The 13,888-nt window shown below is 31.8% G+C and overlaps 1 protein-coding gene across 1 annotated transcript in view; it reads right to left on the reverse strand.

The window, feature by feature from the left end:
• The window catches only part of LOC146532003 (G-protein coupled receptor dmsr-1-like), a 35,055-nt gene that overhangs the window by 10,830 nt on the left and 10,337 nt on the right, over positions 1-13,888 (reverse strand). Inside the window, exon 2 of the mRNA XM_085196974.1 lies at positions 8,805-9,144. Within this exon, the coding sequence (XP_085053100.1) occupies positions 8,805-9,074 (270 nt within the window). The 5' untranslated portion in view covers positions 9,075-9,144. The remainder of the gene's footprint in view (positions 1-8,804; positions 9,145-13,888) is intronic.

The following is a 13,888-nucleotide window of genomic DNA, read 5'->3' on the forward strand; positions in this document are numbered from 1 at the left end:
ATAAATTTCTTACGTTTTTTTGTTGCATACGTTCATGGCTTAATCAGAGAATGCCTTCTTACGTACGATGATTATGGATTTAAATCGAATCTACCACTCATAACTCTACGTCTTTAAGTGACAATATAGAATTATATAAGTAAATTAACTAACTGGTTGACATTATATAAAACTAAAACTAAAACAAAACATTACTGTATATTTGTATATAAATAAATGAAAAAAGAAACGCAAAAGAAATAAATTTCAATAAAAACACCCTTCACGTATCTCGATCTAATGATATATAGCTTAACGTTATATTGAAAACTTTTACATGTAACACGCACACTATACATCAATCAGAGAGTAGTGACACCTAATAAAAAATACGACTTTTAAACTGAAACATTAAAAGTGAAAAAAAAAAACTTAACTCATATGTATATTGAAATTGGTTTTTAAAATGACATGAAAAATAACACGACAAAAAGCTATTTCTAAAATATGGCTGATGAAAATATATAATCTACCTAACTAGTACAAGATCCCACTGCAAAATTCTGCTGGTATCTGTTCTTTTTAATAAACTTTTTATAAATTTAGTTTAGTTAATGATTTGCACTTACGTTTCTTATACTTCATACGAAAACATTGATGAAAAAGAACAAATTTTACAAGGCTACGATGAAATAAGATATTATTTATGAAAATGATAAAAAGGCAAAAATTAAGAAGAACCGTAAGAAAGCACAAGAATTGCACTGTAAGCTCGATGATTGTGGGTTCGAATTTCTTGGTAAATGTGCAACGGAGTGCCTTAACACTAGGTTCCCTCTGCCTTTGCGACGCGATCATGTTGTGTTCTATCTACAACCATTATAATTCATAAATAATAAGCTTTATATAAAACCAGCAGATTTTTAAAGCGGGATCTTAGGCTACTACATTTCATTTAGTTTATTTATAGTTTGAGCTATTAAGAGTGAGTACGATCTAAAATGCTATTAATATTTTTATTGTCAGTAATTTTTTATTTTCGCATCTGGAAACATACTGATGACTTGCTCTGTTCTCCACTCTGTACTTATTTTAGAGTCATTGAGTTTTATTAGGCCTAGAAATAAGAAACTGCTAAGCTTATTCAAAGAATCCAGAGAAACGTACATACTATAAAAAAGCTTTTAATATAAGTATTATCTAGAGTGGGAATTCTCATGACTTTCATTGAAATATATGTACATCTACAATCTTAACTCCACTGCGATAGTATAAACATATATATATATATATATTATGAAAGTAATACAAATTTAACATTCTTCTTAATATTAATATGTAACACATAAATGAATGATTATTTGATATGTCCGATATTTTTTGTACATATGAATTTATACCAATTTCTACTATATCAACACCTGCTTCCTTAGGGTTACAAATGTGAAAATAAAATATTTACAAGCAATTCGTTAGGAATTTTATATAATGAATGGAGAATCTACCGAAGAATTTCAAAAAGTGAAGTATGAATATGCGAGAAGCCCGCAAAATATGATATAATTTATTCAGCATAAGTAAATGAGGTATGAAAATCGGTGCGTTCTCGCTGAATTGTTTTGACAACCAATTTTCAGGACCAAAACAACAGATGAATAAAATATTAACAAACAACAATATTATATAATATTTTTAGAATTTTGTAAAGAAATATAGAGAAGATCAACAACTCAACGCGGCATTGAGTTTTTCAAGTTTGTCTCGATACCAGAGAAAAGAAATGACAATATTAAATATTAGACTTGAGTGGGAATAGAATCCACAACCTTGCTCATCAACAGTCACACTTTGCGCCCCTACGTCACGTCGGGCTTCAATGTATATCTATATATATAAAATCGAAAGGTCACTCACTCATCACGAAATCTCAGAAACTACAAGTGCTAGGAATCTGAAATTTTGCATAGGAGTTACTTATAGGACGTAGGTGCTCGCTAAGACGGGAATTTGCAATATTCGACTTCTAAGGGGTTGTTTTTGGGGTTGTAAGTTAGTATGAAACTTCGTTACTACAAATGCTAGGAGTCTCAAATTTTGCATAGACGTCACTAGGACGTAGTCATGGAAGCAGAAATTAATAATAACATAGTTCACGCGGGTGAAACCGCTAGCGGGCCACTAGTAAGTATATATAATTTTGCAAATGGTTTTTTTGTAGAGCGTGAGTGAGCAGGAAGAAAATCCACTACCAACAGAAAAATATATTGTAATTTTAAAGAATAATTCTTTAAAAATAATTTAAAGAATTATTATGTTAACATATGAAAACTAACATTTCCATATTAACATATTAATAAAACTTATGAATAATTTAACTTTTTAATTTCTGTGGTTCTTGCTGTATTTGTCCAAATGTCTATTTATTTTACTTAAATATGTACATTAATAAATGTTTCAATAAACTTGCAAAAAGGATCAAATGGAAATTTGGTGTTTGCTTTACTTGCAAAGCTTGTTTGTATAACTTTACCGTGCCATTCGTAATTACAAGGAGACTGTTATTATTATTCAATTAAATCAAATTCAACATAAAATAAGAAAGAACTTAGTCTGCCAATCCTTTTTTTTTATTCTTTAATATTTTTTTTATTTTTTGATATAACTGTTATCTATATATATAAAAGGACTTGTCCTCACTGACTGAGGTAAGACGCACGCACAGCCGTAACCGCTGATGGTAGAAACGTGAAATTTGGACAAAAGTTTACTTTCGTAATCTGGACATCCACTAAGAAGGGATTTTGAAAAATTTTAACCCTAAAGGGGTGAAATAGGGGTTCAAAGTTTGTATGGAAAAAAATTTAAATCGGCACCGATTTTTATAAAATTTGAAATTTAGATATTTAAAAGTATTTCATTGAACACGTGTTTCATCGTTTTCTAGAATTCTCTCCCTAAGGGTGCAAATAAGGGGTTGAAAGTTTGTATAGGTTTTTTTTAAATCGTCACCAATTTTCATAAAATTTGAAATTCAGACTCTTAAACGTATATAATTAAACACATGTTTCATGGTTTTCTAGAATTCACCCCCTAAGGGTGCAAATAAAGGGTTGAAAGTTTGTATGGAAAAATCTTTAAATCGCCACCGATTTTTATAAAATTTGAAGTTTAGACTTAAAAATATTTCATTGAACACATGTTTCATGGTTTATTAGAATTCACCCCTAAGCAATACGGAAGCGAAGCTGCGCGCGTCCGCTAGTTATTTTATAAACATAAAGCCTTTTAAATATATGAGCTATAGTATAGTAACTTACCTTTCTGAAAAAAAGAAAAACGGCAATAGAAGGAAGTCATTCCAGGTAATGAGGAGTAAACGATTAAACAGCACACAGTTCTGTACTGGGTATTCCTGAAGTCGGAAAATATGGACATATTTGAGGACACGAAACATAAGCTGTAAATAAGGATTTTGAAGTCCTTCAAGCCTATTTAAATGCTTATAATATTGAAATAACATTCGCGTAATCAAGAATGAGTAGTAATAGAGAGCTGTATTTAATTTACAAAAAAATATATCTCTATAGAAATCTTAATGGAATTTAAAAAATATCACAAGTCATATTCTTTTTAAATCATCTCGTAAGATAATGTGGATTGAAATGTGGATTGTCCCGATTGAAAATAAAAGTTATGACATATGGCCCAGGTACCTGCCAAGCGTGACAAATTTTAACATATTAAAAAAAAATCTTTCAAAACTTTTTTAATATTTCTAATCTATCTTAAACATCTTATGTTATTAATGTTCATCCCTTACTCTATTATAATATCCTATTCTTATTCTTTTTCTCATTTTCATCAATTTACAGAGAACATACTGCTTTGTTATTATTATAAACTAGCGAACCAGAACGCGGCTACGCCCACTTGAACTATACAAATATTTATTAAATATATTTATGAAATTATTTTCAGTTATCAATAGACAGATGCGTTAAGCAAGCTCATTTTGGGTGACGTTTTCTAACAACAAACTTTGCAAATCGTTGCTTAGCAACGACGGTTGTTATTAACATGGCGGAATAAATTGCATGTCAAATAAGTATTTTAATATATTGATATATATCGAAAATATTACAAATATGAGAAAAAAGGTATCCTATTTTCATTCCGAGACCCTCAAGTATCTCTATATGAGTATTTTATCACAAATGAATTAGCGGCTTGGCCCTGGTTGCGTAAAAGACAGACAAACAGACAGTGTTACTTTTGAATTTATAATATAGGTATTGATTTATGTATTCTCTAGAATTTATGATTAAGCCTTTATCCCAGGATAATATTTTATTTTTAGTGGCGGAATTCAACGCTGCACTAACAAGAGCTCATTGTGTCATAATGAGCTCTGATATACTTTTCCGTAAACTTTATATTAATTTTATAAGTTAAAGTAAAAATTAAGGCTATCTATATGCAAAATATGATTATATTTAAGTTCAAATACTACATACATATGCTAAATAACTTCAACTTTGAATTCAATTTCATTCTAATAGCGTCGTTAAAACTTCGAAGACTGAAACAAGTATACTTATATCAATGAGATTTTCACCGCAAATATAAGCAATAAGCTCTAGCTATTATTGAAGGCTTTACCAACTTAAGACCAGACTCCCATTCTAGGAAATGAAATATTTACTATTTCCATTTTCTTCGCTCTGGTGTCGAGGTACAGCGCGGCGTTGAATTCCACCTCTATGCCTCCAGAATTCGGCGGAAAATAAGGAACGCAATAACTTAACATTAGGTTCCCTCTGCCTACCCTTCTGTGTGAAGCATACAGCGTAAAGCTGAAAAATATATATGTAACCGTCAGCGACTTTTATTAATTTAATAAATTATATACATATATATATATATATATATATATATATATATATATATATAGAATATACTGATATTCTAAATTGCATGTTCATTTCTAAGCTTAAGATTACGCCTCCATTGCTCTTCACGGCTGAGTCAAACAGTTTCCGCCTACTAGGTATCTGTTATTACTAGTTACTGCCTTGCGCAGGAAAGAGATTCAAAACTGAAATATTTCACCTAATATGACTAAAGTAATGTACATAAAATAATGTTAATACTACCTACGTAATGTATATTATAAACTTTTTCAGCTTCACGCTGTATCCCGCACACAGCAGGTTACGCTCACACACTCCGTTCCCCACTTTCCGCCGGGGGGGGCATTGCGTATTGAGTGGCGGAACTCAACGCCGCGCTTTTGCCTCGATACCAGAGCGAAGAAACGATAATATAGATTTGAGTAAATATTTCGTTTTCTCGAGTGGGTATTGAATTCACAACTAATTAAGATAATATATCACCACTTCCACAAAATAAAACAATTTGTATTAAACTCCATAAAAATAATACACCTATATAATATATATTGCTTCTAGTTCGAACTAAAAATTATGTACATATCTATATATATAAAAGAACTTGTCCTAACTGACTGAGGTAAGACGCGCGCACAGCCGTAACCGCTGTGCGTAGAAACGTGACATTTGGACAGATGTTTACTTTCGTAATCTGGACATCCACTAAGAAGGGATTTTAAAAAATTATAACCTTAAAGGGGTGAAATAGGGGTTGTAAGTTTGTATGGAAATTTTTTTAAATCGGCACCGATTTTAATAAAATTTGAAATTTAGATTTTTAAAAGTATTTGATTGAATATGTGTTTCATAGTTTTCTAGAATTCTCCCGCTAAGGATGCAAATAAGGGGTTGAAAGTTTGTATGGAAACATCTTTAAATCGCCATCGATTTTTATAAAATTTGAAATTTAGACTCTTAAAAATAATTAATTGAACACGTGTTTCGTGGTTTATTAGAATTCACCTCTAATTACGCAAGCGAAGCTGCGCGCGTCCGCTAGTAATATATAAAGTCGATTGCGTCTAATAATAGGGTATTACCTTGATTCCATAGTCTATTAATAATTTTATTGAAAAACCAGGCAGCCGTGAAAGCGACGCGCCCGTCAGCATCATCATTTCACAGTTGTTGGTTTCCTCTCATATTTAAAATGTTTTGAGGTAATGTGAAGATACGCTTGTAAATATATATTTCTATAATAAAAATTAACAAAGTTCAATATTAAATATTAAAATAGTTATCAGTAAATATAAAGTAAATATAAATAGTTGTCGTCAATGAAAAAAAATTGACTTAATGCACATTTCAGAATGAAACTTCACGCAAGAAAAAACATTAATAGAAAATTAAGGTTACGATACATTCCACTGCTTTCGCTTCATAATTTTTTTCCACCATGTTATAAATTAGTGTTAAGATACTCCGTTCTAACCTTTCCACCAGAATTCAAAACACAACCTGTTAAATATTGGAACTTTACGCGGCTGTATTTACCAGGCCGGAGATAAGGACTCATAATTTTCGATAAATTGGACCCATTGGACATTGGAATCATTAATACGTTTACAAATTGCATTCAAATTGAAAATACAATTCATCATCAGTTGACGCTCATTTCCTCCTGTTGTCAATCTATCGTTGAATACGATGCTTCTATTGTCCCCAAATTACGTTTTGTGGAAAATACCATAAATTTAATATTATTTGTAGGTAAAATATGAAGGTTAAATTTCATGGAAATGTTTTAAAAGGTATTTTTCGGTTTTACTGTTATAAAATAAGGTTAACATTAATGTTATGTGAATAATAATTTAGATTTGTTTACTATTTAAATACAAAAAATATACATTAGATATATATATAAAACCCCAATATTTTTATTTTGTCAAAAGTAGTTTAAATAATACACTATTGCCATGTTTTATTATCGAAAAAAACATAATTAAGTCCTATCTTTTACAAGTTTTTGTTAACATAATAGAAGAATTAACAGTTTGAACACATTTAAATTTTACAGAGCTTAGAAGGTTTCATTGGTTGACTGACACATATGTCAAGCAATGAAAGACTGCTTTCGTTGTACTCATATATATTTTCTTACAAATATAAAATACATTATCAAAAATCATAGTTAATGATTGTATTTGGAATTAACTTTCTCATGTGTATTTTTTATCATTTATAAAATCCCTTTATACTAGTATAAAAAATAATTACGATAAAGAAGGTAACTTATCAATAAATTTTACACAAATATTTAAAATAGAACTAAACCTAATTTTTATATATTTTCACAATAAACTTAGTATAAATTGAAGAACCCTCGAAAGGTGTAAGTACTTTTGTATAGCATAACAGCAAAATACCAATACGACGAGTGGAAAAAAATTTCGAAATTACATATATATATTTTATTATAAGTATGTGAAACCTTTCATCATTTTTTGGTGAATTGTAGACCTCTCGATATTTCAGAAACCCTCTTCCTTTATTATTTCTAGTACCTACCTCGAAAGTCTTTGATGTTTCCCTTTTTTCTTTAGAAAATCGTTTGGAGCTTTCGTGGTTGAGCTTCATTTAAAGCGTTAATATTCCCTTGATAGCATTCCTTAGCTGTCAAGACGATGATGCTAGAAGGATTTGGTTCCTAATATCTCACAAGTGATAGGCCACTTAATATAGGTACCTATTTAAGAAGTCATCTCGTAGTAAAAAGAGCAGCTTTACGCTATATCCCGCACACAGCAGTGTAGGCAGAGGAAACCAGTGTTAAAACACTCCGTTCCCCACTTTAAGCCGAATTTTTCGAGGTATTACGTGTTGAGTGACAGAACTCAACGCCGGAACATTGTAGGAAATAGATTTTACAACATAAAAATATATGGAATGAATTGAAATTGCCATAGTCTATTCAATAAAGAATAATTTGAATAAAGAAATCAATCATATTCGATTCCTGCGTTTATGATTTTACTAGATTCTTCTTCTCTCTCTTCTACTCTTCTTATACAAAATAAATTTATAAAATAATATATAATAATTTATAGCAACAATATGGTCTTTCAAATATTATTTTTATCTATTTTTAGCATTCACATAACATAGCTTTGTCTCACATTTCCACAGGTAATCCTAACGAGTTGCGGGGCTCAGAAATGGCTTAGAAGAATTCCTTCTACAGTCTGTATTTACCTTATTACATTGTATTTTAACCTTTGTGCTGAAAGATTTTGTGGGTGTAATTGTGGGGAAAATTTCCACGGGTGACATAACAAGACCATTGAGCGTACTACCTTCCCTAAAGTACAATTAAAGGATAGTCACTTCACTTTAATTAATCTGTGTTCCATGTTTTTTTTTAGAAAGTTTCACGCTAAGTTAGCTAACTTTCTCACTTTCTGACAAATTCCTTAACCATTACGTGTTGAGTGACGGAACCCAACGCACTTTGCCTCGATACCAGAGCGAAGAAATGAAAATATTAAACATTCCGTTTCCCCGAGTGGGAATCAAACTCACATGCTGTCGCTTTTACAGTCACATTCTTTATATCTTAACAAAAAATATTATTTTTATTTAAAAAATAATTTTATCTACAATTTAGAATAGCATAATGCATTTCTAGGTATATATATAAAATCGAAAGGTCACTCACTCATCACGAAATTCAGAAACTACATGTGCTAGGAATCCCAAATTTTGCATAGGAGTTATTTATAGGACGTAGGTGCTCGTTAATTTGGACGGGAATTTGCCATATTCGACTTCTAAGGGGTTGTTTTTGGGGTTGAAAGTAACCGTAAAACGTAGTTCAAGCAGGCGAAGCCGCGGGCGGACCGCTAGTAACAGTATAAAATACAAAGTAAAACTACTTACGATAAGACTAACATATCCATGTATACTGTTATACACTTTGATAGCATTCCAGAACTCGCCCACGCAGTAACTGCAACCGTCTGGCTTATTGTTCAAAGCGTAAGCTACTTTTGCCAAAATTGGATTAAAATTTTCATTATGAACTTTCGAAGCTCGTTCTCTCAAAACTGATAATATACGAGTTTCATTGATGTATTTGTCCGAGGAGTTGCCAGATGCCGCCAGGATCTCTTGAAATATACCCAATAGCGTCTGTGATTCGTTTGACATATTGGTTTATTACTTTTTGTCAGTGTCGCTATATTAACAGTTCGGCCATCAATTGTGTTTCTGAAGCAATCTGAAAATAAATTGCAATATTAAGAAGAGTTATGTTATAAAATAAATAAATAAATCAGCTTCACGCTGTATCCCGCACACAGCAGGGTAGGTAGAGGGAACCTGGTGTTATCACACTCCGTTCCCCACTTTCTGCCAAATTCTGGAGGCATTGCGTGTGGAGTGGCAGAACTGAACGCCGCGCTTTACCTCGACACCAGAGCAAAGAAATGGAAATATAAACGTAAATAAATATTTCACTTCCTCGAGTGGGGATCGAACCCACAACCGTCGCGTTACAGTCACACCCTTGTGCCGATGCGCCATGACGGCCTCAAGTTATGTCATAAAAGATGATATATATTCTATCGTACGTCTTGATAAACTCGAATTGTGGTCTATAAAAACAAATACGAAGATTGATTTTGGCAGTACTCCAAAATGGCCCAACACAGAGCAAACGTGGCTAAAAATTTAATATATTTTATTGTCTTTTAAAGGGTAGGTTTTGTAACAATTTCACACCTAAAGTTTGTTTTTTTTTCTTATATATTTAAAGTAATATGTATTATATATAGTTATAAAATCACGAAAATATTCTTTAAAGACATTTCCTTATTCACGGATTCCGTCAGTAAATCTTTGCAAAATTAAAATGAATAAATTGTTTCAAAACAAATAAATTGATTAAATAATAGGTACACAATTATAATATTTTATATTTTTTTATTTTTTATTTACGAAATAAAAAATATTTAAATTTAACGGAGAGTTCTTAACACTAGGTTCCCTCTATCTACCCCGCTGCGTGCATTCATTGTAAATTGTATGGAAATAAGCGAAGCAAGCAATATTTTTCAACAAATATTTCTTCATCTCGCTCATAATATTGAAGGCAAGTCGTCTAAGCAATAAAAACGCACGTGGAATTATCCACAATTGATTCAATAGATGAGTAAAATTTTTATTTTTATTAAAATTTTTCAATTTATTTTCATTTAAAATTTAAAAGCACCTTAGATTTACAAAAGTATTATATAGTTGTGAATGGAAAGTAGGGCGTTATTTAATTTTAATTATTATTGTATAGTGAATTTTCATTATTTTTTATTTATATATACTAATATAATAAAGCGGAAGAGTTTGTTTATTTGTTTGTTTGAACGCTAAGATCTCTGGATCTACTGGTCCGATTTACATTTTTTTTGTTTTGTATGAAAGTTGCATTCTTCAGAAGTGCTATAGGCTAAATAACATTACATTACACATATAAACTAATATATTTTAAAGTACTTTCTAATTTGACATGCAATTTATTCTGCCATGTTAATAACAACCGTCGCGTCGCTACGCAACCGTTACCGCGACATTTTGATATTCATCCTTATGAAAATAAATATAATAGTTAATTTTAGCATGTTATCTAGATTGAACATAACATAAACATAAAAACTCTTTATTTCACACCATATTAAATATTTAACAAAAACAAAAAAAAAAACGTACAAAAAATAAATGTGAAAGGGCGGCCTTATCACTAAAAGTTATCTCTTCCAGGCAACCTAATTTTAGAAGAATCTATTTAAAAGACAGGGCATGGCGCGATCAATCATATATATATTTATACACCTGCATAAATACTATCTCATAAACTACATAGAATACACATACATAATAAAAATAAATAAATAAATAAATAGATAAGTGCATAGATACATGACAATTACGTCGAAATATATAAAAATACTACATACTAAGATAGTAATTTTTAACTTTATATTTAAATATATTTAAAGATTTAGACTGCCTTATAGCTCGCGGTAACGTATTCCATAGCTTCGCAGCTTGGACAGTGAATGACTCACTGTAGCAACGGGTACGACACAAAGGTATTTCCAGGACATTATCACTTTGGGATCGGAGAGTTGGGGCAAGACGGGATTCAGAGCCGAGAAAGGTAAAGCGTTCTTTAAGGTAAGTTGGAGTTTCAGGATGGAAGAGGATAGAGTAGAGAAGAGTTAGAGTATGAACATTCCGACGTTCTTTGATAGGAAGCCATCCGAGCCTCGATCGATGCTCACTGATATGATCAAATTTCCTCAGTGCAAAGATAAATCTTATGACAAGATTTTGTAGGCGCTCTAATTTATTGAGTAATTGCTGCGATAAATCCAGGCAGCAAGTGTCTGCATAGTCTAGGATGGGTAGTAAGAGTGAGTGTGCTAGGGTTATTTTAGTTTTAATCGGTAATAGATGTTTCCATCTTTTCAGCCTACCCATAGCACAGTACAGCTTGCGGCTTAGCTCAGATACTTGAGGTGTCCACGAAAGAGTGCTGTCCACCTTGATACCTAGATTTTTTACGGTGTTGCAATACTCCAATTTACAGGTGTCGAAGATTATAGGTGGAAGGGAAGGGAGATCGATTTTGGTAAGTTGCTTAGAACTGCCAAGAATACACACTTGAGACTTTTTAGGATTTACAGACAAATCATATGATTTGCTCCAGGTATTAATGGTTTGCAGGTTGGAATTAACTTGACTAATAGCCTTAGCAATGTCATCTACCTTTGTGGTCGTGTAAATCTGCAAGTCATCAGCGTATAGGTGAAACGGTAAGGATAGAAGCTTAGTAACGGAATTGATGAAGATGGAAAATAGTAGAGGAGAAAGTACTCCACCCTGAGGAACACCAGCATAAATACTGCACACAGACGACTGCTTATCATTTAGCCTAATGTAATGCTCCCGTCCATGTAGAAAATTGAAATTATAGTTTACTGTATAACTTTCTAATAAATAATTAAGGAGATGTCACTGATTCGAAATGACGTAGCCTACGGGCGGCATAGTATGAGTATGACCGACACGAAAATATTCTTATAGTTCAAGCAGGCGTAGCCGCGTCCGGGTCCACTAGTTATTAAATAAAAAGGAAACGGATTTTGGTGGTCCTATTGCTGTTTTCTGCTCTTTTTTTTACTTTTACAATCACAACTAAATCAATAATCGTTCGTAAAGCATTAGTACAATAAAAATTATCTTTGAATGTTTACTAATGTCTCTGTAGTGAAATTTCTGCAATAACGTAATTTATAGTATAAGCTGTTGCCAAATGCCTTGAATAATAGATAGTGCAAGTGCCAATACAAATTATAGGGAATCTACTAACTCGTTGGTAAAGTTAACAGAGATGACAGTTAGTTATAAAATATGTGAAAATGCTTACGTTATGTAACATTTTATAATATTGAGACCAAATAGACAAACAAAAATCAGCTTCACGCTATAGCCGGCACACAACAGGGTAGGCAGAGAGAGAACGTAGTGTTAGGACACTACGTTCCCCACTTTCAAACCCATAACCAGTCACTTTTATAGTCACACTTTGTGCCCCTGAGCCACAACTGGTCTCCAACCAGAGAGACAAAATGGTTCATTTAGTATTCAATACATTATTATAGTATTTCTTTCAATACAAGTACTTTTGATCGTAGATAGAATGGATATGTTTAGGAAAATGGACATTCTCTATCTCCCTATCTCTTTTTACTGAAACTATGAAAAGTAAATTTAAAGATACGAGAAAAAAATATTAAAAGTGAAAAAATATACGCGTCAAATTGAGAGAGAGTTTTTCGGTCGGTTAAAAAAGTTAAATAATAACGAATTCCCTTACGTTTACCTACAGTATATATTCTGAATTCGTTTTAAAACAAAAAAATCAAATCAATCAAAATATTATATGAAAACTAACTAACTAACCTCCAGAATTCGGCAGAAAAGTGGGGAATGGAGTATCTTAACACTAGGTTCCCTCTGCCTATCCTGCTGTGTGCGGGATAAGGCGTGAAGCTGACTAATATACTACTAAAAAATTCTACTAAAAATATACATAACTCTCTTCTATTAGATACGTAACAAATTACTGAACATAGCAAATGGAAATCAAGAGATAGCGACAAACGAAACCCAATACCCAACCCTGGGTTCTCATTGTGAGTGACAAGTTCCACATAGCAGCAACACATCGAAAGGCTTAATGGTGATATATAATCTCATGTCAACGTCTAAACCTTCAATATACCATAGATTATATTATAGATGAATTTATCAAGATGGCTCTTTGCTTAAACTATTATATTTTGCTGATATTTTCTAAGGAAAGTTAGTCATTTCGTTTTAATTGTGGCCCAATTATTGATATATATATTTGAGCTTTCTTTTTGTATGAAAGCTTAAACAATCATTACAAGGCTGAGTTCATATTTAATTTTCATCAATTGTTATCTATGATGAAGCTTGCCGCGAGATGTTGCTCTTCCATTAGCTTAAGAACTAGCATATACTAATTTTGCATGTAGATATGTATAGCTTAAGAGGCAAGGTTCTGGGTTCGATCCCCACTGATATTAAAAATAAGCAGGAACAATATGAATTTATACACTCTATTTTTTTTATATTTTGTTTAAAATATATGTGGTCGTAGCATTTGTTCTGTAAGAGCGGCGTTAACTACCGCCACGCGGTACTTCTAAAATTGTTATCTTTTTCTTACAGCGAGAAATTTTAAGCAATCATAATTAGTTTTGCAGCTATCAATATTCTTCTATTTGTACTATAAACGACGTATTCACTGTATTAATGCCAACAAATAACAAACAGAAAAACAGTATATTATATTATTAAAATATTTTGTATAGAAGAGATTTATGACGAAGTATGGCTATCATTACGGAAGTTTTACGAGCGCCTGTATTTGTTTA

Source organism: Heliconius melpomene, chromosome 14, assembly GCF_056956725.1.
Source record: "Heliconius melpomene rosina isolate 202511_hmr_F chromosome 14, ASM5695672v1, whole genome shotgun sequence".
Classification (NCBI taxonomy): Eukaryota; Metazoa; Arthropoda; class Insecta; order Lepidoptera; family Nymphalidae; genus Heliconius; species Heliconius melpomene.